Source organism: Haliotis rufescens, unplaced genomic scaffold (assembly GCF_023055435.1).
Source record: "Haliotis rufescens isolate VD_foot unplaced genomic scaffold, xgHalRufe1.0.p SCAF_1, whole genome shotgun sequence".
NCBI lineage: Eukaryota > Metazoa > Mollusca > Gastropoda > Lepetellida > Haliotidae > Haliotis > Haliotis rufescens.
The window spans coordinates 27,528,430-27,552,831 of record NW_025963779.1 but is presented as its reverse complement, the minus strand read 5'-3'; the positions used below and the strand labels follow the sequence as shown (position 1 = coordinate 27,552,831).

The window sequence follows — 24,402 nt, the reverse complement described above, 5'->3', positions numbered from 1 at the left end:
AATGGACAAATGACATCACACAAGTCACGTGGTGGATGATATGTTCTGTTGTTGATTCTTACCACAGGTGGGCGTGCCTGCGGAGTAGATGCCGGTGTCCTTACGCACGCTTCCTTGCTGTGTGCAGGATGTGGTACTCTTTCGTCTTAAGCTTTCTTTGGGTTGCGTTTATTACTTCTGTGAAGGCTATGACACTCAAACCCAGGGCCAGCTTAACAGGTAAGTCTGTTCAGGTGGTGGGATCAAGCATTTTGATAGCTCCTTATATTTCACACGTTATATATATGTAAGGAGAAGACAATTTTGAAAAACAAATGTTTGAAGTTTGAACAATAACTATGCCAAGTTTGTTGAAGTCCGTATATCGATTCTGAATATTTAGTGTTCAGTTTCGAAACTGTGACATTGCAAGGAATAATACTATTAAGATTCTGCGTATAAGTTAATGGTACGAATTAACCCATAAGTATTCTTGATTGTGCAGTGTGTCACATGCCAGTCATGTTGATTGTTTAATGTCGCCAATGCATCTTCTTTAAAGCACTTTGTTGTGATTGAACGACGAATCTATGAGCAGGCGAGATTTCACTACTAAATAACGCTACAAAATATGTTTTATCATCATGCCCCATTTTTCTCATGAGTTATAGTTTTCAGTCAGTCGTAATAAAGTGCATTTGCATATATTGTGGCCTTTCAACACAACGATCTACACAACGGCTGAGTAACAATTACACTGTTTGGGAACTAGACCTCTGAATTGAAGGTAATTGGGTTTCAGTATGCAATTTTAAAGTGAAGACGTCGAAGTGATGGGTATACTATGACTTTTATTAAGGATACGGGATGATTTAAATGTTCTTTTAGACACGGCCAGGTGACAAAACAAGAATTATACGGGGGAGGGTTAGCATGATTAATTTTAGGGAAAACTTGAATACAATAGAAAAGTATTATGATCACACAATATACACCTCTGCAGTGTTATTTGTATTTTATCGCATTAATTGATACAGTGTGTAACTTTATGTTTTTTGCTAATCTATTTTTACTTTATGATGTGTTGGTAATAAACTCCTTTGTTTGTAATAAACGAACTACGTTATACTTTGAAAACTTTTTATTTAAAAAAAACCATTTCCTAGTATTGTGGACAAGTAAGTTACCATTTCATTAATACATATTGTAGATTTCCATACATTAACCTGTCATTAACATATACATGTAATGTTTATTCGGAAAATTCTATGTCACATGTAATGTAATCACCACGTGATTTCAAGAAAAATGTATTTCTGAATGCTTTTGTTTTTAAAAAAAAGAGATATTTTAACAGCTTTCCTTCTATGCCCCAGAGAAGCTGTCTTAATTACCTATTCATGTCACAGTCGCGAGTATCATGCACACTATGAAAAGTGGGGAGCCTATGTGGGCCAACCTTTCCGCTACATAGTCACGGTGGCAGAGGGCCACTGCATGGCCTGACATTGATATATGGAACGCGTAAAAGTAACACCAAGGGATTAAAACAAGCAGTACGAAAGTGATAAATGTACCAATCACTGCAAGTGACAATGAATACATTGTCATCTTCAAAGGAACACTATCACAAATGGAGATGACATTCACAAAGCGAGAATCAGACGATTTGCATTTGCGTCCTCTTAGATTCTGATATGCGTTCAGTTAAATTCAGTATGATGTAGAAGGCAATTTCCACATGACGTCGACAATGATGGCACCGCCTCCTTGGTCTAGTGGTAGAGCGTCCCCCCGGAGAACGGAAGGTCCGGGGTTCGATCCCCGGTCGCGTCATACCAAAAGACGTTAAAATATGGTACTTGTTGTTACCCTGCCTGGCGCCCGGCAATAAGGGGCTAAAACAAGAACTGGTCGGCACACAACACACGTGCATGCACGTGCAATAATCTTGGACGTGAAGTTAAACCCCATTTCACCTCACGTCACCGAATGTTATGTCTGTATTACGTCAAAACGGGTGTGCATTAAATCAACAAATTCGTCATTATTACACGCGTATTTCGTATGGATTTGGATAAGCTCGATTATTTTGAACCATATTATTGCTTATTATTGAAGAGAGTGGTGAAATTGCCCATAGATTTCATCAGTAATGTTATGATTTAATACATAGCAATATCCTACATGTGACATATTACAAGTCTACATTTTCTGTAATGCCCATGTTTTGAAGGAGTTTATCGTACACGTTGCCAGTGTTGATAGATTATTAGCATCACGAATGCGAGTCATGATATAATCGCTTGTACTATCAAATACAATTTCTGGATTGTTAACAACAGCGAATATGAAGTCAAAATTCGAATATTGTACATCTCAGCATTCCATCCCCTTCTATAAATATAGAAGGGAAAAATCCACCTCTTTATGTACTTCCAACTCGAAATCTCCTTTCGTGAACACCCGGTGTCATCATTGCCGTCGCAATCATTTGTATATATGGTTGTTTGATTTTATTTCTCAATTATATTTTGTTGGCTCTTTTCTCAATTTTTGAAGTGCCAGAGATTCAATTTGTACCTTGCAATGACGTTTGAAATTAGACAATTTAGTTCACATTATAAGTAACAATATGTTCACGTTTGGCAGCTCTTCCATTCTGGACAATCACACAGTTTCATCATTTAAGGGTTAGTATCCCGAAAAACACGTGGTGTCTTCCAAACTCCACACTAGAAGCGAGAGAAACACTTCAACTCAAGCATTTGATACTTACCACTGTTTATTGCTAGAAATATAAGAAAGAAAGCCGATGTAGAAAATAGAATATTAAGTCATTACTCCCTAACAGATATAAAAGAAATATTTGTTTTTCTGAATCGTATATGAGCTGCTTATTTAAGTCCCGGGCGTCTCTTGTTCTAGTAAGGGAGTCCGGTTTGCCTAGGGTAAAAGCGACGCTTGTAGTACGTCACCTTGTGTGACAGTGTCATCATGTAACGCCGTGGAACAACTGATTACTTCCACGTGAGTAGCCGACTGGCGCTATATAAGGAATATAAAACTGTCACAATGCAGCTTTAGCTGAGGTCACCCATCAATTTTTGTGTCAAATAAAGCCAAAAATATGAATTATTTATTATTTTGAATGTGAAGATGATTTTGATTTTGCAATCTATGACTATAAAGTAGAAATGTAATCAAGAAATAGAATAGTGTTATATTTTTCTTTTATAATATCCTTTCATTTTGTAATTGTTTTTAAATATTATACTTAACTTCAGCATATTCTTATAACCCATGGTGTAGCCGCATTAGTGCTGATACAACAAAAACGAGCGCAACCTCTTTCAAATACAGTTTTGTCCTACCAATCACGGGGTAACAGAATGTAAATATTCCCTTGCAATGAAAACTGTTCCCCAAAATGGTAAACAGTATTCACTGCAAAGGCATATTTACATTTTGTCCATTAAAGTCCACTCTCAATGTCCTGTGACATGCTCCACCATTATATGTGGTAATTTAAACAATATTCACTAGTAATCAGAACCTCAATCCCATGAATGCGCGACATTGTCTAATTACATTCATGGTGTGGGTGGTATGGGTTAGCGGATAAGGTACGTGTTAGTTTTGTTGCAGTAACTTGACGATTTCTAGTATCACAGTAACCAACATTCTGAATGAATATGGTTTGTTGTTCAGTGTCCATGTCATGAAACCGTGTAGCTGAATGAATATAGACATGTAGCTATGAAGAGCGGATGTGCTCAGTTGCGATACTGGAGTAGGAGTGTCTGGCACATGCATGAAGGTGTCGATTCGAGACTGCAACACAGCCATGGTAAACCCGTATCAAATGCATCACCATCGAATAACCATTTCTTGTTTGTTTCATTTTTAGCAACACAAACATTGGTGTTTACTTTCCATTGCCCGCCAGTTTATTAAGCTCTGGAAGTCTAGCTAAATATGTGTATTCCTCATGCAATATATTGAAACACACCTCTATATATTCCCAAACTGTATAAATGACAAAACTAATATCACACTTTCACATGTTATGCATAGATGAGGTGAGGTGAAATTGGGTTTAACGTCGCGTCCAAAATTATTGCACTTATATAGCGACGTGCATGCACGTGTATGTGTGTGTGTGGCTGCTTGTACTAGTCCGGACTGATGCCGATTTATAGTGCTAGCTCACTGAGATACCATGCCGCAGTTTTAACATGAATACCCCACTCAGACACAGTATACTGACTCCGAGCCGACCAGTCCTTGTTTTAGCCCCTTAATGCCGAGCGCCAGACAGGGTAACAACAAGTACAATCTTTTAACGTCTTTTTCTATGACGCGGCCCGGGATCGAACCCCGGACCTTCCGCTCTCCGGGCGGACGCTCTACCACTAGACCACGGAGGCGGTCTATGCATAGATGAAGATATGTCAAATAGAAATGATCGCCTCAAATAACAAGTAAATGTTCAGTGTGCAATACACCTATGATCATGGGGTTCGTCGTGAGTCTGGTTCCAGGTTTTCAGCAGCATACTCCTGAGCTTCACCAACAGGGAACATGACTGGGACATGTCTACTTCAGGTTTTCCTCGTTCATTAGAGCGGACACACCGTGATATAACGGTACTTCTGTGAAATGTAGTGTTAAACCAAACTCACTCACTTTGATTAGAGTGCTGAACGTGTAGATTGTGTACATCCATCACATCCCCAAACTGCACATTGGAGACATAAACCGCCGGGCACAAGAGTGAGTGAGTGAGTTGGGTTTAAAGCCGCTTTTAACAGTATTCCAGTTATATCACGGCGTGTCAGCGTATTGTGGGAGGAAAGCCCGAAGTGATGCAGGTCTCTGACGTTTACCACTTCGGTGAAACCCACGAGCACGGGTATGGTGCTGACAAACCTAGAAACATAATTGGGGCGAACCGGGATTCGAACCCACAATCATAGGTTTCTGGCGTACCCAAGGGACGCAACTCTGCACAGCGAATCGCGGCGCCTTAGACGACTGGGCCACCGGTGCCCCCTGCCGGGTACAAGAAGGTATAACATGTTTGACCGTGGCTATATGTGAAACAAACAAGAAATGGTTATGTCAGTTTTGTTTTTGATCTTATGTTTGCAGTGATTTTCTTCGACTGTTTTCACCCTAACATTTGGATACAGTTTGCATTTTTTTTGTCCAATCCATTTTTCAAGTGTATACTTTCTTTAAGTTTATTTGATATTGTTGTTGCATATATCTATATGACGCTACATATTTATTACAGAGCTAGTATTAAATTTGCATATCAATGAGATGTAGATATCAATGTGTCAAAATTGCAAATACATGTGTCCACAATTATCCAAATAATTCTACGGCACCAAATCATGTAGAACCCCACGGTGCATGTCTTGTGATATGAACGTCATCTGTTTCATTATTTGCTTCAGATGTAGCGAATGTGCAGTTGATATCAGCTGATGATGGGCATCGATTCAGGAGGTCAGCTGACAGTGACCTTCCAATCAATTTGCATTTTCGAGTTTCATCTAGAGGAAATGACGTCAACCTCAGACTGCGACGGTCTCTTACCAACCAGGCGTCAGATATTCAAGTGTACGTCATCAGGGAGAACAGTGTTGTGAAGGAGGACCTGCCACCCATAGAGGTAGTGAATACATAGAGGTAGTGAATACATAGAGGTAGTGAATACATAGAGGTAGTGAATACATAGAGGTAGTGAATACACACAGACACTGAGTACAAAGGGGTAGTGAATACGTGAAGAGGTGTCTCATTTTCCCTCATGCGGTTCTTTTCTTGCCACCATACCCTGCAACACAATAAGAAACAGTAAGCATACATGTCCCAAACAACCTATGATTGTCGTAAGGGATGCCCATATGGATCGGGTGGTCAGGCACGGTGATTTGGTGGATGCAGGTCATCGTTTCCCAATTGCATGTAACGATGCTCATGATATATATCACTAGATTGCCTTGTCCAGACTCGTCCGTCATACAGCTGGAATATTGCCGAGAGCGGCGTTAAACAAAAGACAAGTTTTTCCTCAGTCACTCAATGACTCAATCAGTTATTATCTTAACTCCTACATACCTGTCCTGTATTAACCCTCTCAATGTTTACCCCCAGAGTGCTGCATCCTACCTGGACAAGGTATTGGGAGCCTCCATCATGGTGAGGAAACACCGCGATGGAAACTTCACATTGGTAAGTTCGACAACCTGACTGTCGAGAGCAATTCGGTCGATAGGACAATGACATAATTTACTTAAACATGTGCTTGTGTTTAACAAATTCCAATTGCATTATTTTCAATGGTATGTTTAAGAAATAAACGACTTGTGGGAGTTGTTTATCGTGCAAACAAACACTGCAGGGAAACCCTTCCATGTCATTTCATTAATTAGAAAGATAGTATTTCGTCCAGTGGTATATGCAAGTGTGTCACTGATTTAACAAAGAGGAAACGTGTTCCACTTGTACTGCAGGAAGGAACCTACTACGATACCTCGGGACAAGTGTACATCAGCCATATCAATGGCCCCAAATATGCCGTACATCAAATTGCCCATATTAATTATGGGAACGACTTTGTCATCAACGCAGGTATGTTTTACTTTTCAAAACAAAATCAACATATACGTCAACACCGGATATGATAGCTATACAGTCGAATATGGTGTATACATGTAAATACATCAACGCAAAAAAATTCATCAGTCTTGAGTATCCGACGAAATACATTGGTCGTCAAAGGTAAAATAGCGGTGGACATTTTATGAGTGAGTGAGTGAGTTGGGTTTAACGCCGCTTTTAACAGTATCCCAGTCATATCAAGGCGTGTCAGCTTAATGTGGGAGGAAAGCCCGAAGTGATGCAGGTCTCAGACGTTTACCACTTCGGTGAAACCCACGAGCATGGGTGTGGTGCTGACAAACCTAGAAACATAATCGGACGAACCGGGATTCGAACCCACAAGCCAAGCGATGGCGGCAAGTAAAACAACAAGTGAAGGAACAGAATTCCAGTCACACGACAGCCCATTTGGTGATTTTGTTGAAACTTATATAAAAACGATATATTGATTTTGATTTTTGACGAAAGTCCACTGAACAATATATCCGATATGTGCTTGCCTCGCAATGTTTACTTTAAATATCCATTGCAAGAAACCTCTTCTGAAAGTCGCTTCCTGAATATATTCAACATACAGACATTGATTGGGTTTGAACTATAAATTATTTTACTCCCCCAAATGTAGATTTTTAGCTTTTTAGGTTTTTGAAAAATCAGTTAAGGTATATCGACGTTAATTACAGAATTCGTTATTGTCGCATAGTTTTTATGATTATATGCGGTAAAGTAGTCGGGTTGTTTTAAATAGTTTGTTAAAAGAGATAGTACGTTATGTCCGTGCTCGTGATAAAGATGTTCTATTGTATGTAGAATGCTGACACATAAATGTGAGTCTGGCTGTTCTTCAAAGGCCAAATTATACGTCAGTACATATATGGTATGTGCATGTGATATATGATATATCTCTGTGTTCTAGAATCCAACGTGAGATCCTCACACACGACATCAGCACGGATGAAGCGCAGAAGCGTAGACGAATATACTATCGAGATCCTCTTCTGTGCTGACTATAAAGATTACTCAAGGCACGTTAACGTCATTATTCTTTTTTGTGTTCATCCTCAACGTGTAAATAACACTGATATCATTTGTCATTTAGTTTTCATTGAAACTGTTTCTGTTTGCAAACAATTGGGACACTGATATTTCTCTAAAAAAAGAAGGGGATAGTCGAAAATAACAGAAGTTTACATGAATACAAAGTAGGGATGGTAATTGACCAGGAGAAAGAAGGACAAGGTGTAACATGGCAATCAATAAAGCAGTTTCGGGTGTATTGTAATGGAGCAACAACCAAGAAAAACGACAGGGGTTCGTTGGGGAAAAGGGAACATTTGAGATGGCTTGATCAATAATGGGTCATGTCCTCACGATTGGTTAAACATTCGTTCATACGGTGTGGTATGGTCCGAAATAATCGGCCAATGATAATTTGAGGGAGTCTTGTCCACCTGTCTTGCAGCGTCTGGCCCAGTTCGAATCACCTTCTTACCATCTTTTATACATTGCAGTTGGGAGAATCATTTCCACAACCGTACACTTGCCCACAGTGAGATGAGATTGTATTATGCATTTATTGCACAGTCGGTGAGTGGCAACCAGACTTGAAATTGTCAAATCATCATCATCACCACCACCACCAAAATTGGATGATATAAATAATTTTATTGGATTTATCAAAAAGGAAAAGATCAGGTTTGTTGTCCTCAATATGTCTGAGGCTGTATACGGGCCTATTCCAAAGAATTTTATATTTATCATTTTCCATGACGCTCACTGCATATTATGGGTCGTACCATGGATGGACCTCTGTGTGAAAAACACAAGCATAGCGAAGACAGTATTAAAAGGACCGAGCCATGCCATCATGTCGCTTAAGATACTGTGTTTGTGCCAAAGCTGGGCATCCACTGACAATGTGTTCGACAGTCTCGTTAGATTCATTGCATAATCCACATTTCATATTTACATTTTGATGCAAAATCACACATTGACGGTTTCGAGTGGGAAGTGACTGGTCCTGATCAGCAAACAGAAAGCCTTCTGTTACACTTTCCAGGCCAGCCGACTTCATCCAAGCGAAGGACTCTTCAGGGTTGCTGACCATCTCAACACACTGCACATAAACTCGATTCAGTGGTCGTTCAGATAGCCTCTCCTTGAGTCTTGGCCGATTTGATGTGTCACTTCGCTGGGTTGACACTCATTTCTGTACCGTCCAGCAGTACAGGACATCCTCAAAATCAACAATGATCCTCGTTTATGGAAACTGTGGAATACCTTATTTTCACGAGTCTTGACATTCTTCACAAGAAACACATACACATCAGACAAATTAACGTGTGCAAAAGCGCCCAATACAATTCTCTCATGAAGTGCTTCCACGTTAATCAAACCACGTCATCCCATTATAACTGCTGCATATAAGCGATTGAGGGAATAGCGAGGGTGTCGGGATCTATTGTCTGACATGATTCTTCAGGTCAATACAGTGGATTTCTTGTTTCGTCCATTCTACAACACCGAAAGAATACGAAAGGACGGGTACAGCATAAGTATTTGCGACTCCAGATATTCTAGTCTACCAAAACATTATTGTACTCTGCTTTTAGGGTTTTGTCGCTTTTATTTGCATATTATAATCATAAGAGAAATCACGGTCATAAATCAGGTCTGTTCATAAACACATGTTGATATAAAACGCAATCTCTTATCTTAGGAACACCTGCATATATGACATTATATCATTTTTGCAATCCGTCAATTCATTACACCCGTTGCTATCAATCATATCTAGTACATCGACTCGACTTACAAAAACAGATCTATCTTTGATAGACGTAAAAATCGCATTATGTGATATTCTCTCGGTGATCATATGGCACAAGGTTCAACGCTTTGCTCGGTAATCTATCTTGTCAGACACGATCTGTTCGTGTGGCTTTGATTGCTCATAATTTGTGTCTTTGATTTCTTTTCAAGATGTCTGTGAGATATGCCAGCGTGACTGATGTGGATCCACGTATAAAGATTAACATACTTGTCACGGGCCTGCTCATTCTGGACGTAAGTAATGTGTATTCATTATAGGGCGGAAAGATACAGTTAAAAGTATCCGATATCTAGTTCCGATAATCCACATATCGAGTTTCTATTACAATATATCCTGTGACGATATTCATACATAGTATACAAAATATTAACATATAATCATATTTCGAGTTCCTATCATCATGTTATACAGTAATATATCGTGTTAAGATAATCCATATATCGTATAAAGATAATCAATATAAAATTTATGTTAATAAAGTCCCATTGCGTGTTAATACAATCATCTATCAAGTTCAGATAATCATCGATCGTGTCAAGATAATCACCTATCGTGTTAAGATAATCTTATATTGTGTTAAGATAATCATATCGCGTTACGATAATCATATATCGCGTTACGATAACCATATATCGTGTTAAGATAATCCACATAAGGTAATACAATCCGATTTCGTGAAAATAAAATCATCGTTCATGTTAAGATAATCGTCTATCGTGTTAAGATAATCATATATCGTGTTACAGTAATATCTCGTATTACGATAATCATATGTCGTGTTACGACAATCATATATTGTGTTATAGTGTGAAATATTAGTATTCAATCATATTTCGTGTTACAGTTATCATCAATTGTTTTAATACACTAACAGATCATGTTAGGATAATCATATTTCGTGTTCATACAATCATACATCGTGTTAAGATAATCATAACAAATTTTGAGCAACAAAGTCTGGAGCTATTGGAATTATTGCTCGACATAAAGGGAAAGTTGACTATTGGAAGGTTGAAAAATGATTCCTTTGTTCCACTTGATCTGCATCCATTAAGAAATGAGAAAAATCTTCAGAAATCGGAGGAACCACAGGAATGAGAAGAAGTAGTTGTTCTTTCAAAGCGTGAATACTTTGGACTTATAACAACAGCTAATGTTCATAGGTAAGGGGCGGCCTTGCCCACAGTTAGATTTAATATTGACGTTCAAAACATCGCTTGTTTAAAACATTCAGCTTTGGAATTTTTGTCATTGTGTTACAACAGGGCCGCTACCATATATGATACTTAAATTACAATGGTAAAAAATGCTAGACCTGGTAATTATTGGCATCGTTAAGAATAAAAAAAATATTAACTAATTTGATATGCATATGTCGACATATTCTTCTGTATTTTGATGTGAATGTCAAACTATATCATTGTTTGAATGACGTAATTATGAAGTGGTTTGAGGAGTAATCTATTGTGATATCTCTTCCCCGAAATCATTCACATCTTCATAATCAGACATTTACCAAACATGAGTTGCTGTAGCCGGCCATCTGTGCTTAACTATTATAACTACCAAATTCTGATTGATTTGGTCTGAAAATAGTCAATGATAACAAGATGTTTATAACAAATACAGTTACATTTGAACACTTAGAACAATCTGATCATTATTGTTTAACAACGTTCCCCTTAATCAGTGAACACCCGAGACACCTTTTTTGCAATGAGATAAGTAGCAGATATTAATAAAAACATTGCCCTTTATTTATAGAAAATGACCTTGAATAAACATGTGAAAAGAAATCGTTGGGATGTATTAGCCAGAGGCAGGCCATGCCTTAGATCTGTTATATTCATTTATATTATATGACATATATCTGTCATAAACTGTAAAGGTATGAGGGTCATACACTATTGCCCTGCCTTACAAGTTGCATGTAAATATTTCCCTGTGCCCGAACCTGGTAATCATGTAGAACAATTTACATAAACGTACATTTAAACATAGACATATACATTATCACACAGAAGGATGACACAATTTCACATCAGGAGTAACCACATATACCTGATTGTGTATTATGAGATTCACTTAAAATAAGTGACCTGAAAGATCATGTATTTACTTTGAAAGTTTTTATTTTGAATGTTTATATTTTACGATGTCCTTATTACAGATTTGAACATGTTGAATCATAAATATAAAGCTAAGATATGATTTTAGACACATAAACATTTCAAGTTTACTTGAAGTTTAATTGACTGAATTTGACGTTAATGTTGAAACATCTCGTATTTCCTGAATAATGCATTTGATATGACCTTATATATTAGTAGCTTCGTCATGACACATGTATACAATTTAGCAGGCGTCGTTTGTCCTGATGTCGATTCTGGGAGTACGTCTTACACGAGTGAGTGAGTGAGTGAGTATGGTTTTACGCCGCTTTTAGCAATATTCCAGCAATATCACGGCGGGGGACACCAGAAATGGGCTTCACACATTGTACCCATGTCGGGAATCGAACCCGGGTCTTCGGCGTGACGAGCGAACGCTTTAACCACTAGGCTACCCGACCGCCCCTCGTCTTACACGATGGTTGGAGGCTGATGTGAATAGAAAAGTGTTTGTCCCGGGTATTGTGGTTACAGAGCACGAACCGCTAATACATCCGACCGAAAACAAATGTCTGTAGGTTCATGAAGCTTCTTTCCTGTACTTGGCGGTAGGGTAGCTTGGTTGTTAAAGCGCTCGTTCGTCAGACCAAAGACCCGGGTTCAATTCCCCACATGGGTACAACGCGTGAAGCCAATTTGTGGTGGCCCCCGACGAGATATTGCTGGAATATTGCAAAGTGACATATAACCATACTCACTCACTCTTTCCTGTACTCGAGTAACGCATCAACTAATAATATAGTAATATGTTTATAATATTTTATTTGGCAATGCGGGTCTGACCAATTAAAGTAGTTCAATTGTGTTTAATGCATTTAGCAGGAACAAACAGATATAGGATTGTAACGTAACGATTGACTTTCTTCCTTACTCTGGTCCATACATAGAGGGGTTTTGCCTTGATGTTCATCTAATCTCGTTGCCATTTTCACTCGTGGATGCGCCTCTAATTACAATATAATTAGTAAGAGAATGCGATAAGATGGACATGTTATTCGACAGGGAAAAAACAAATGTTCTGTTTATGTTATGTAAGTTCTCACTTACGAGGGGTGGTTGAAACATTCTGGACCTTCCTACGAAGGATGTGTAGTGCATCCGTAACAGTTAAAGAACAATGCATTCCATGCTTACATGCAGCATTTTACCGCATCCATGGTCTAGTGGATAGAGCGTCCGCCCGGAGAGCGAAAGATCGTGGGTTCGATCTCCGGTCGCGTCATACCAGAAAGGGGGCGGTCGGGTAGCCTAGTGTTTAAAGCGTTCGCTCGTCACGCCGAAGACCCGGGTTCGATTCCCGACATGGGTACAATGTGTGAAGCCCATTTCTGGTGTCCCCCAGAATTTTGCTCAAAGCGGCGTAAAATCATATTAACTCACTCATACCAAAAAGACGTTAAAGATGGTACAAGTTGCTATCCTCCCTGGCGCTCGTCATTAAAGGGTTAAAACAAGGACTGGTAGGCTCGGAATCAGTGTACTGTGTATGAGTGGGGTATTCATGGAACGGCATATTATCTCAGTGGGCAATCACTATAAATTCGGCATCAGTCCGGACAAGTACAAGTAGCCACACACATAAGTGCATACAAGTCGCCGTAAAAGTGTAATAATCTTGAACGCGACGTTAAACCCCATTTCACCTCACCTCACAGGCTGCATTTGAACCAAATACACAACAAGACATTGTATTTCTGCAGGCATCAAATTTCCTAGGTATTATCTGTTGATAAAAATGGACAACATTGGATACCGCGCTGTCACCAAGTACATATAACTAAAAAAGGCTAACTCAAACAGCCATCTATGCGGACATGGTGTCAACTTTAGGGGACGATGTTCCATCCTTTGCCATTGTGAAGAGTTGGGCAGCGGAGGGGAAGAGAGAGCCTTTAAGATGATCCAAGATCGGGAAGACCTTCTACTGAGACCACGAAAGAAACTGTTGTGGAGGTACACGTCACATAGCCAATACAGTAGGCATATCTCATGACAGAGTTGACAACATTCCAAGGCACATGACCTGGGCATGATGAAGGTTTCAGCGTACTCGGTTCCAAGGATTCGGACTTCTGATCAGAAATGCTCCTGGTTCATCATATCTCGCATCTTCCTGATGCAAAGGCGTTAACTGACTATAAAAGTTCAGTGGGATTTACGTGGTTTTAAAACAGACCCTGCTGATTTTGTTGATCAATTTGTAACCTTGGATGAGTCTTGGGTTGATCACTATCGAAAAAGACTAAACAACAATCAAAACAGTCGAAATATCAAACGTCTCCTCCGAAGAAGAAGGCAAAATCTGTTCCCTCAGCTGGAAAGGCGATGGCTTCGATTTTCTGGGATTCCTTCCCTTCCCTTACCGTTCAAAAGGTGAAAAAACGATCAATGACCAACATTATGCAAATCTGCTAGGGCAACTGCGTGAGAAAAGCAAGGCTAAACGTCATAGTGAGTGAGTGAGTGAGTTTGGTTTTACGCCGCTTTTAGCAATATTCCAGCAATATCACGGCGGGGGACACCAGAAATGGGCTTCACACATTGTACCCTTGTCGGGATTCGAACCCGGGTCTTCGGCGTGACGAGCGAACGCTTTAACCACTAGGCTACCCGACCGCCCTAAACGTCATAGAAATATCACTGTGTATTGTTCCACCAGCGTAATGCACCTGTGAACAACTTTGAACTCATTGAACATCCTCCGTATTAATTAGATTAGCACCAACGTATTCACCAGATTAGCGCCAATTTACCACCTCTTCCCAAGAAAGAACTACAATAAACTTCGGTTATGACGAACTCAAAGGGACCAATAATTTTAGTTCGTCACAACCGTAGTTCGTTATAAGCATGTATACAGCCTATATATCCGTCAGATCGCTATAAGCGTGTTTGTTATAAACGAAGTTTACTGTATAAGCAAGCATTGTGCAAAAGACGATGCCGTCATTTTTGCTGCGGAAGATATTTTACACCACCAATAGGATCTAAGCACTCCAGCATCGTTGCCAAAAGTGTGTATACATAAAACAGTGTGTGGACATGTACAGTTCATCATAGTTAGGCTCAGAACTTTTCAGCCATCCCTTTTATCTCTGTTTATGTACTTTCCATCACTTTTACCTTTTAAACCGAACCGCCTCCGTGGTCTAGTGGTAGAGCGTCCGCCCGGAGACCGGAAGGTCCGGGGTTCGATCCCCGACCGCGTCATACCAAAAGACGTAAAAAGATGGTACTTGTTGTTACCCTGTCTGGCGCTCGGCATTAAGGGGCTAAAACAAGGACTGGTCGGCTCGGAGTCAGTATACTGTGTCTGAGTGGGGTATTCATGTTAAACTGCGGCATGGTATCTCAGTGAGCTAGCACTATAAATCGGCATCAGTCCGGACTAGTACAAGCAGCCACACAAACACATACACACGTACATGCACGTCGCTATATAAGTGCAATGATCTTGGACGCGATGTTAAACCTCATTTCACCTCACCTCACCTCACCTCACCTTTTAAACCATTTCACATTTTTCAGCAGATAATCGTAACTCATTATCCCATGGCGTTGATGTTTTGAATTTACGTGTCTCAGTATATGTCTCCGAATGTAAAACCTTCTGGAAAAAGACCTGATCAGAATACACATGGTATAAAAACTGAGAAACTGCCACTATAAACGTATGTAGGTAGTCATGTTCATATTGAACAGCATTATAAGAGGGAGTTATGTCCCTTTAGCTGCTGGTCCGTCAATGAACTATACACATGGTCGTTGCCGGATTTCCCAAAGCGGTAAATGAGGACGATTCTAACGTTACATGTAAGGTAAAAAACGTTTGATATATGTCACATAATATATATGTTATTCGTGACATGTGTTAACAATGCCGACTTGCTGGCGCCCTTTCATAGCACTTCCTCTGAGCGCCATTCACATGTGAATAAATTATTTTAATAGGTATCGGTCATGTGTAACTAGGGCGTAGTACCACGAAATCCTAAAAAAAAGAAATTTGTTCCATATTTCTAACATTGCTCCTTATCATCAGAGTAGTGCCTCTTCGCCATTAGTGTATTATTAAGATATGATATGATATGATATGATATGATATGATATGATATGATATGATATTAATGTATATTATGTGTCGTTTTTTTTACCGACGATGAACATACAGTAGATTTAGTAAAACCACACGTTCTCTGAAATCATGTAACAAATAACTCATACTTCTAACGAACACCTCTCATTAACCTAATATGCATAGTCAATAATTCTTATGGCTGAATAAACCCCCTTGAAACAATTAGTTATCACCCCTAAAAAGAAATCATCCCAGTGAAATAGTACAGCCAATTGACCCCTCTGTGGTCTTGTGGTAGAGCGCCCGCCCGGTGAGCGTCATACCAAAAGACGTTTAAAAATATGACTTGTTGTTACCCTGTCTGGCGCTCGGCATTATTTATAATATAAAGGGCTAAAACAAGGACTGGTCGGCTCAGTAAACTGTATCTGAGTGTGGTATTCATGTTAAACTGCGGCATGGTATCTGAGTGGGCTAGTACTATAATATCGACATTAGTCCGGACTAGTACAAGCAGCCTCACACAGACACACACCTGTGCATGTAAATCGCTTTTACATGCAAAACACGCATTTTATGCATAGGTAATCCCTTAAGCTCAGTTAAATTTATCACATATGTGACCTAAACGTGTATTCACTTCAAAGAAAAGAAATTTAACTGTTTTTCTTCAGACACCAGAGAAATCGTACTGGACAGAAAATGAGGCTAGTCAGTCGGGTACTGTGGAGGTCAAGCCAGCCCTGAGGTCATTTAAAGACTGGCTTCAGTATCAGGACAATCTACCACCAAGTGACCATTGGATGTTGTTTTCTGGGTAAGCTCTTCCTTTATCTTGATCCACATACCGGCTCTCTGTGTATCTGTGTCCCTATCACCAGTGATACCGAAATGATCTTGTCCCGAGGCCAATACCTTGAGACGAGTAGAGTTCAGATGACCGGTGCGGCTCTAATTGTTTGTCGTTATTGAATCAACTGCTCACGATGAAGCTGATGTGACTAAGATTGGGATAGGGATTATTTCTTTGATCTCTGATCGTTTGCTTGCTGTAGTGACTAGAATTGTTAACTTTGACAATGTACTTTCGTTTCAATTGACAGCTATATATAGATACTGGTATCGGAACTGGATAAGTAGTACATATGGATTGAAACATGTATGATGTTTGATGCATGATGGTAGGACTTATGAGAGTTCCTAGGGCTTCAAAGACCGCCTCCGTGGTCTAGTGGAAGAGCGTCCGCCCGGACATACCAAAAGACGTAAAGATAGAACTTGTTGTTACCCTACCTGGTGTTCGGCGTTAAGGGGCTACAACAAGGTCTGGTCGGCTCGGAGTCAGAATACTGTGTCTGAGTGGGGTATTCATGTTAAACTGCGACATGGTATCTCGATCAGTTGGCTAGCTCTATAAATCGGGATCAATCCGGACTAGTACAAGCAGCCACACACACGCACACATACACGCACGCACGCACACACACATGCACGTCGCCATATACGTGCAATAACCTCACCTCACCCTCAGGCTTCGATCCTGCTCCATATTAAGCCACATTTAACACTGTCATGTGGTGTCTCCTTTTTGCAATTGCCTTCGAACTATGCCTTTTTTTTTCGAAATATGCCTCCGTCCATCCATCAGTGAATGGGTACCCGATAGGGTAAGATGGTAATGGGACTGTTCACCTTCCAACGCCTTACATGCGTCTTGGGTTGTGTACTCCCTAAGGAGCTGATAAATGAAAATTCGAGCGCACACGGATCGAAATTAGCCTCTGTTCATACAGCAGTGAATGGGTATCCGGTAGGGTAAGATGGTAATGTGACCTCTAGCTTGGGTTGTATACTCCCCATGGTGTGATGGACGGAAATTCGAGGGAATACTTATCCATTACCCTTGTTGTATTAATGCAGCGCTTCGAGCATGCACGGTATCAAATTGGGGCCGATGGAGTACCAAATTACAGTCGAACCCCGTTACCTCGAACCTAGCGGGACAGTGTTGTAACTTCGATATATCCGGACTTTCGAGATAAAGAGGCATGAACATTATATCATAACACGTTCGGGCCCGGAGAATAGTTTCGTGTTATGGTACTTTCAGGATAACGGGGTTCGAGGTAGTTAACGAGGGGCGACTGTAGTTGGCACCTCACACCAAAGCCCGGGATCGATTCCCCATATGGATACAATGTGTCACCCCCTAGTGCCCCTCGCCGTGATGTTGCTGTAATATTGCTAAAAGAGGGGTAAAGCAGTACCCACTCTACACAGTGTCACACAGTGTCACCCTTTGTTTCAGGTATGATCTGACCAGCAGCGGTTCCAGGATTGTAGCAGGTACCATGTCAATTACTAACAGTGTCGAGAACACGACAATGATCGATTCTATTACACACATGTAATAAACGCATGTAAAAGATAATATAGATCTATAACGTCCTGTATTCTCGACATATTCATTAACTCCGTTTCATACTCACTTCACTGTAGGACACATATGTAAAATGTACACATACCTTCGTGGATGATTTTATCAAGCTTTCTTTGCTGTTAGGTCTGGCCACCTTGGCTGGGATGTGCACCTCGGCATCTGTCTCCATCATAGAGCAGGACTACTCGGCTAGTGTCGGGGCCACAGCGGCACATGAACTGGGGCACAGGTGGGTACGACTATTGATGAACTGGGGCACATGTGGGAACTATTACTGATGAACTAGGACACATGTGGGAACTACTATTGATGAACTGGGGCACATGTGGGCACTACTACTGATGAACTGGGACACATGTGGGAACTACTACTGATGAACTGGGACACATGTGGGAACTACTACTGATGAACTAGGGCACATGTGGGAACTACTATTGATGAACTGGGGCACATGTGGGAACTACTATTGATGAACTGGGGCACATGTGGGCACTACTACTGATGAACTGGGACACATGTGGGAACTACTACTGATGAAATGGGACACATGTGGGAACTACTACTGATGAACTAGGGCACATGTGGGAACTACTATTGATGAACTGGGGCACATGTGGGTACTACTATTGATGAACTGGGGCACATGTGGGAACTACTTTTGATAGACTAGGACAAATTTGGGTACTACTATTGATGAACTGGGGCACATGTGGGAACTACTATTGATAGACTAGGGCACATGTGAGTACTACTACTGATGAACTAGGACACATGTGGGAACTACTATTGATGAACTAGGGCAGATGTGGGTACTACTATTGATGAACTAGGGCACATGTGGGTACTACTATTGATGAACTGGGGCACATGTTGGAACTACTACTGATGAACCAAGTCACATGTGGGAACTACTATTGATGAACCAAGTCACATGTGGGAACTACTATTGATGAACTAGGGCACATGTGGGAACTACTACTGATGAACTTGGGCATGAGTGGTGCAACGGCTATTAATGAACTACAGCACTAATATTCTTTCATCAGTCTGTCCGCCGTGCATGATGGGACTTTGATGGCCAGGGGTTGTACCGCCGCTGACAACTACATCATGTCAAGTAAACTCATCAACCCCACCAACAATGCAACGGCATCACGACCTTGGGAGTTCTCCTCCTGCTCCGTGGCAGCGTTCAGAAACTACCTGGCAAGGTGAGACATGGTAACTTTCCCCCGGTGAGGTGGGTGTGGTCACAATGTATGACCAGGGTGACATTTCACAGGGAGCTTCACTCACTCACTCTAAAGGTATCACATTGAAAGCTTTAGCCTGTCCACATCTTCAATCATTCCTTCCATAGTACTAGAGTTGAGGTATGTACGTTTTACAGTTCATCATATACCGGAAGTACATATAAGTAATACTAGCCATTATTCATTGCATGTGGACATTTTACGAAATATTGATATATTCTATTTATCCTGACGTACCCTATTTTCGAACAGTTAAGGTGGCATTGGTGATATTTCGAGGGGTGAGTGAATCAAAATTCTGCTTCATACCAGTGGGTGATGTCTTCAAGAATAGAACTCAGCTCCATTCCGAAAAAAAAACATCCTCGATAAAAGTTGTGACCTTGCACAATAACCACTGGCAGTCAATACAGTCTACTTATTGATAATCAAATGTACAAATACAAATTCATATTCGTTTAAAAGCCTGAAGGCGAAGTTTTCGATGTCACTAACTCCAACAACGTACGAATGGGGATGAACAGTGTCCGAATTATCTTGTGATTGCCAAGTGATGGCACACATTGCTCTCATCGTGCTCTTGTGAACGTAGTGTGACTATACAGATGTACCCCTCTTAGGAAAGACTTATCATTTCAGGGTATATTGTGCCAGGGAAACAGGCAAGACGGTGTCCCCAGTCACCACTAAACTGGTTCCCGGACAGGTGTACTCGAGCGACATACAGTGTAAACTGGCACTGGGGAATCAATCATATTTTGGCAGGGTGAGTAACCTCAAAACTGTCTGCAAACACAATCACGCATTTCTTGTGTCTAGGATGTAAACAGCAAGTGTCGGTCTCATTTTTTATATTAATCATCTAGTGTCAGCGTATGAAATTTCGTCGAGGCACACTTCACAAAACGATGACCCATACAATCTCAAAGGCGTTAAAACATACACTCTATTGTTGTTTACCTCTACCTCTGAGATTTGTCGACGTGTTTTCACTTTGATTAATGTGATAGTAGGCATGGAAACGTTTGAAACAATCAAATATTAAATTCATCACACAATCTTAACCTACAACCAAATCCGTATGTAACGAAGTCGGTTAGTATGGATGAATCGATATACGTATAGTCAAACATCGTTAACTCGAACACTATTAATATATCCTTGAAGACGCTGGGACTTCATGGCCCAAGCAGTATCTTTGTCTTTACTTTGATCTATTACATGCTTGTCTCGAACAATCGATTAATCAACTTGTTACAGTGACCTGAATATCGACGAACACTCTATGACTCCAGGTGTGAATTAACCCTATAACTGACAATGCCAGAAATACGTCACAAGCAGATTTAACATATCTAGACCGAATTGTCTGCGTTCTTCTCAACACAACTGACACTGTTTATCATGTTAAATCTCTCGCATAACTTCAAACACCTTGTCATATATGTTGGTTGTAATCGTTAATGCGAACAGACGGAACAGAAAATGACATTGACATAGCAGAAATATCAAATGAGTGTACGACAGGTCGTTCATTTCTTCTTCTTTTTTTGAAGCACAGAATGTTATTTCTTTGCTTAAATTTATCGTTAATAGTCCGTTGACAGGACTTCAGATAAATTATTGTGTGTCAGGAGGGATGTAAACTCAAAGTTAAGACGGGCGTTTTATCACCTTCGTGAAACCAGTGAGCATACATATATGCTGTTCGCTGTCCAAAAAACACGAGTGGCAAACGCTGTATCACGCATTATAGACATTATGATCAATCAGTGACAACACTGGGTGGTCTGTATTTCAGGGTGTCAAGTATGACTGGGTGGTCTGTATTTCAGGGATCCAGAATGACAGGCTTGTATGTATTGCATGGGATCCAGTATGACTGGGTGGTCTGTATTTCAGGGATCCAGAAAGACAAGGTTGTATGTATTGCGGGGGTCCAGTATGATAGGGTGGTCTGTATACCAGGGATTCAGTATGACAGGGTGGTCTGTATTGCTGGGAACCAGTATGACAGGGTGGTCTGTACTGCAGGGGATCCAGTTTGACAGGGTGGTCTGTAAGGCACGGGATCCAGTTTGACAGGGTGGTGTGTATTGCTCGGAACCAGTATGACAGGGTGGTCTGTACTGCAGGGGATCCAGTTTGACAGGGTGGTCTGTAAGGCAGGGGATCCAGTTTGACAGGGTGGTGTGTATTGCTCGGAACCAGTATGACAGGGTGGTCTGTACTGCAGGGGATCCAGTTTGACAGGGTGGTCTGTAAGGCAGGGGATCCAGTTTGACAGGGTGGTGTGTATTGCTCGGAACCAGTATGACAGGGTGGTCTGTACTGCAGGGGATCCAGTTTGACAGGGTGGTCTGTAAGGCAGGGGATCCAGTTTGACAGGGTGGTGTGTATTGCTGGGAACCAGTATGACAGGGTGGTCTGTATTGCAGGGGATCCAGTTTGACAGGGTGGTCTGTAAGGCAGGGGATCCAGTTTGACAGGGTGGTCTGTATTGCAGGGGATCCAGTATGACAGGGTGGTCTGTATTGCAGGGGATCCAGTATGATCGGGGATTTGACTCGATGTGCAGGGCAATGTACTGCGCTATCCCGGGGCGACCACGCTACTTCCAGAAGAGCTTCCCCATGGAGAAGACCACATGTGGAGATGGAAAGGTTCGTTTTATCATCGCCAAGGGGCGCATATCTGTACATGGAATTGTAGTGCCTCAGACGACTAGGGCAGTCGTGTCCGCATAAAACATGTGCTTTAATATCAATAATACATAGGAACTGGAATGAGTGAGTGAGTTGGGTTTAAAGCCGCTTTTTACAGTATTTCAATTATATCACGGCGTGTCAGCTTGATGTGGGAGGAAAACCCAAAGTAATGCGGGTCTCAGACGTTTACCACTTCGGTGAAACCCACGAGCACAGGTATGGTGCTGACAAACTTAGAAACATAATCGTGGCGAACCGGGATTCGAATCCACAATCATAGGTTTCTGCCCTGTCCAAGGGACGCAACTCTGCACAGCGAATTGCGGCGCGCCTTAGACGACTGGGCCACCCGTGCCCCCAATAGGAACTGGAACCAAACACAGTCAGATGTGTAAGTCAAGGCAGGTTGTGACAGTTTGACATTTTGTTTCATTTGTTTTCATCACAGTGGTGCATTAAAGGAAGATGTGTCGTCGACCCGGAGGCACCCAGAACACCTGGTAATACATAATATTTTATATTTCATTGTATTCAGTCACAAGAATATATATATATGTGTGTGTGTGTGTGTGTGTGTGTGTGTGTGTGTGTGTGTGTGTGTGTGTGTGTGTGTAGCTAATTTGTCAGAAATATCGCAGTACTTACTATCAAAAGAAATTATCCAAACAGCGTAGCTCACTGTTTTAGTTTAAGACACTACTTAACCGTTGAATCGTTGCTAACCACATTTTGGCTGCTAAAAGCGACATAAACTCCTACACTCATTCACTACGACTGTGGCCACTGAGGTTTTTATAGGGAAAAAATAAAATCACATCAAACAAACATCAAAATTTCCCTCAATTTGTATTTAAAAGATAATGCAGTAACATACATCTATTCCTTGTTTCAGAAAACTGTCCCCAAGGTGACGATGCTGACGAGGACTGTCAGTTGTCCGACTGCCCATTTCTCACAGAGAAGGGGAGGATCAGCTATTGTTGTGCCACCTGTGGAGTCAAGCCTGAGCTAATCCTACACACCATGCCGCCAAACACTACACCAACGACTCCAATGACCACCACGATATCGACCACAGCGGTCATGTCTTCACCGCCCTCTGGCGACGGTCAGGATGCGGCAGAAAACTCTGGACACGACACTATTGGTCCTGAATCTTCTACCAACACCAAGGATTCTTCCGACACTGTGTTATCTGGAGATTCTGAGTCTAGTGATAATGGTCTGTCGAGTGATGTGTCTACGGACAGTGATCAAGTCTCCGATATGACCCCAAGTCCTATCAAAGAAAGACCTGGTAGTGTTGGTCCAGGGCTGTTGGGAATGATACATGGAATGTTTTCAAGATTTCGAAATATGTTTGGTGGCCCCAGCAGAGGAAGCATCTCATATAGATCCTACCCACACAACACAAAGACAAACTCTTCTGTTGGCGTGGCAACAGTAGACACCAGTGCCAGCTCGACCACAACTCCCAAACGTGGAAACTGGTTCACTCGAATGTTTGGCAACAGAAATGTAAGCGGTGATCATAAAACCAAAGGCAAATTTATCTCCGTTAGTCCCAGACAAGGTGATAACGGAGGATACATCACATCCGTCCTAAACCGCCCTGGTAGTGGTTTCTTTTCGTCGCTTTTAAACCCAACCAGTGGAAATTCCCGTTCCTCCAATCCTGCACCTATAATTGATGGGTTTTCACGATTTTTTAGCATTGGTGCTAGAGCCAGGGGAAACGCTAGCAATGAAGAAAAAAATACATTGAGTTCGGTTCCCCATATTGAATCTAGCAGAAGAAATACCGCAAGTATCACGCCAGTATCTACAATACCAGTTGTCCGTGGAGGTGGTATATCCAGATACAGCAACAACAACGGAAGACTTAGCCCTCGCTGGCGATCACGTAAAGTTATAAGGGTGTCCACGCCAAGGTCAACTAATTCGGGATTTTCAACTATCACTCTCAGTCGACCTGGAGCGAGTGAGTCGTTCTGTGTCTCCTGTTCTAGTTCCTGGACGGCTAAACAAAGGGAGATTACCCAACAGGAAAGAAAGGGGAGACAATCCCCACCATGGTCCAGTCGATATGGTGTATATAGAAACATATCCTGGCTTTCGAGAAATGCCATCCGTGAGATTGCAACATCAAACACAAATAGTGATGCCTTCAGAGTCCTCCAGCCTGTGCCTGGCATCTTTATTGGGAAGTGAGGAAGTAACAGCCGAATGTCTTCGGGATTGTGGAAATATTTTTACTGTTTGTTC

At 41.2% G+C, this 24,402-nt stretch overlaps 1 protein-coding gene across 1 annotated transcript; it reads left to right on the top strand.

The window, feature by feature from the left end:
• Positions 1–24,402, top strand: LOC124149473. The gene is made up of 15 exons (XM_046521081.2): positions 1–219; positions 5,445–5,662; positions 6,148–6,225; positions 6,507–6,624; positions 7,571–7,679; positions 8,166–8,241; positions 9,637–9,720; positions 16,411–16,553; positions 18,045–18,082; positions 18,300–18,405; positions 19,223–19,387; positions 20,069–20,195; positions 21,970–22,092; positions 22,586–22,637; positions 23,030–24,402. Exons 1-15 carry the CDS (start codon positions 36–38, stop codon positions 24,346–24,348), a joined length of 2,940 nt encoding a protein of 979 aa, XP_046377037.2. The 5' UTR covers positions 1–35; the 3' UTR covers positions 24,349–24,402.

Excerpts from the sequence above, each read along its gene's own strand:
- LOC124149473 (XM_046521081.2), top strand. The coding sequence starts at position 36 with ATGATATGTTCTGTTGTTGATTCTTACCACAGGTGGGCGTGCCTGCGG. Across the intron at positions 220-5,444 it reads ACCCAGGGCCAGCTTAACAG|ATGTAGCGAATGTGCAGTTG; the intron begins GTAAGTCTGTTC and ends TATTTGCTTCAG. Across the intron at positions 16,554-18,044 it reads CATTGGATGTTGTTTTCTGG|GTATGATCTGACCAGCAGCG; the intron begins GTAAGCTCTTCC and ends CCTTTGTTTCAG.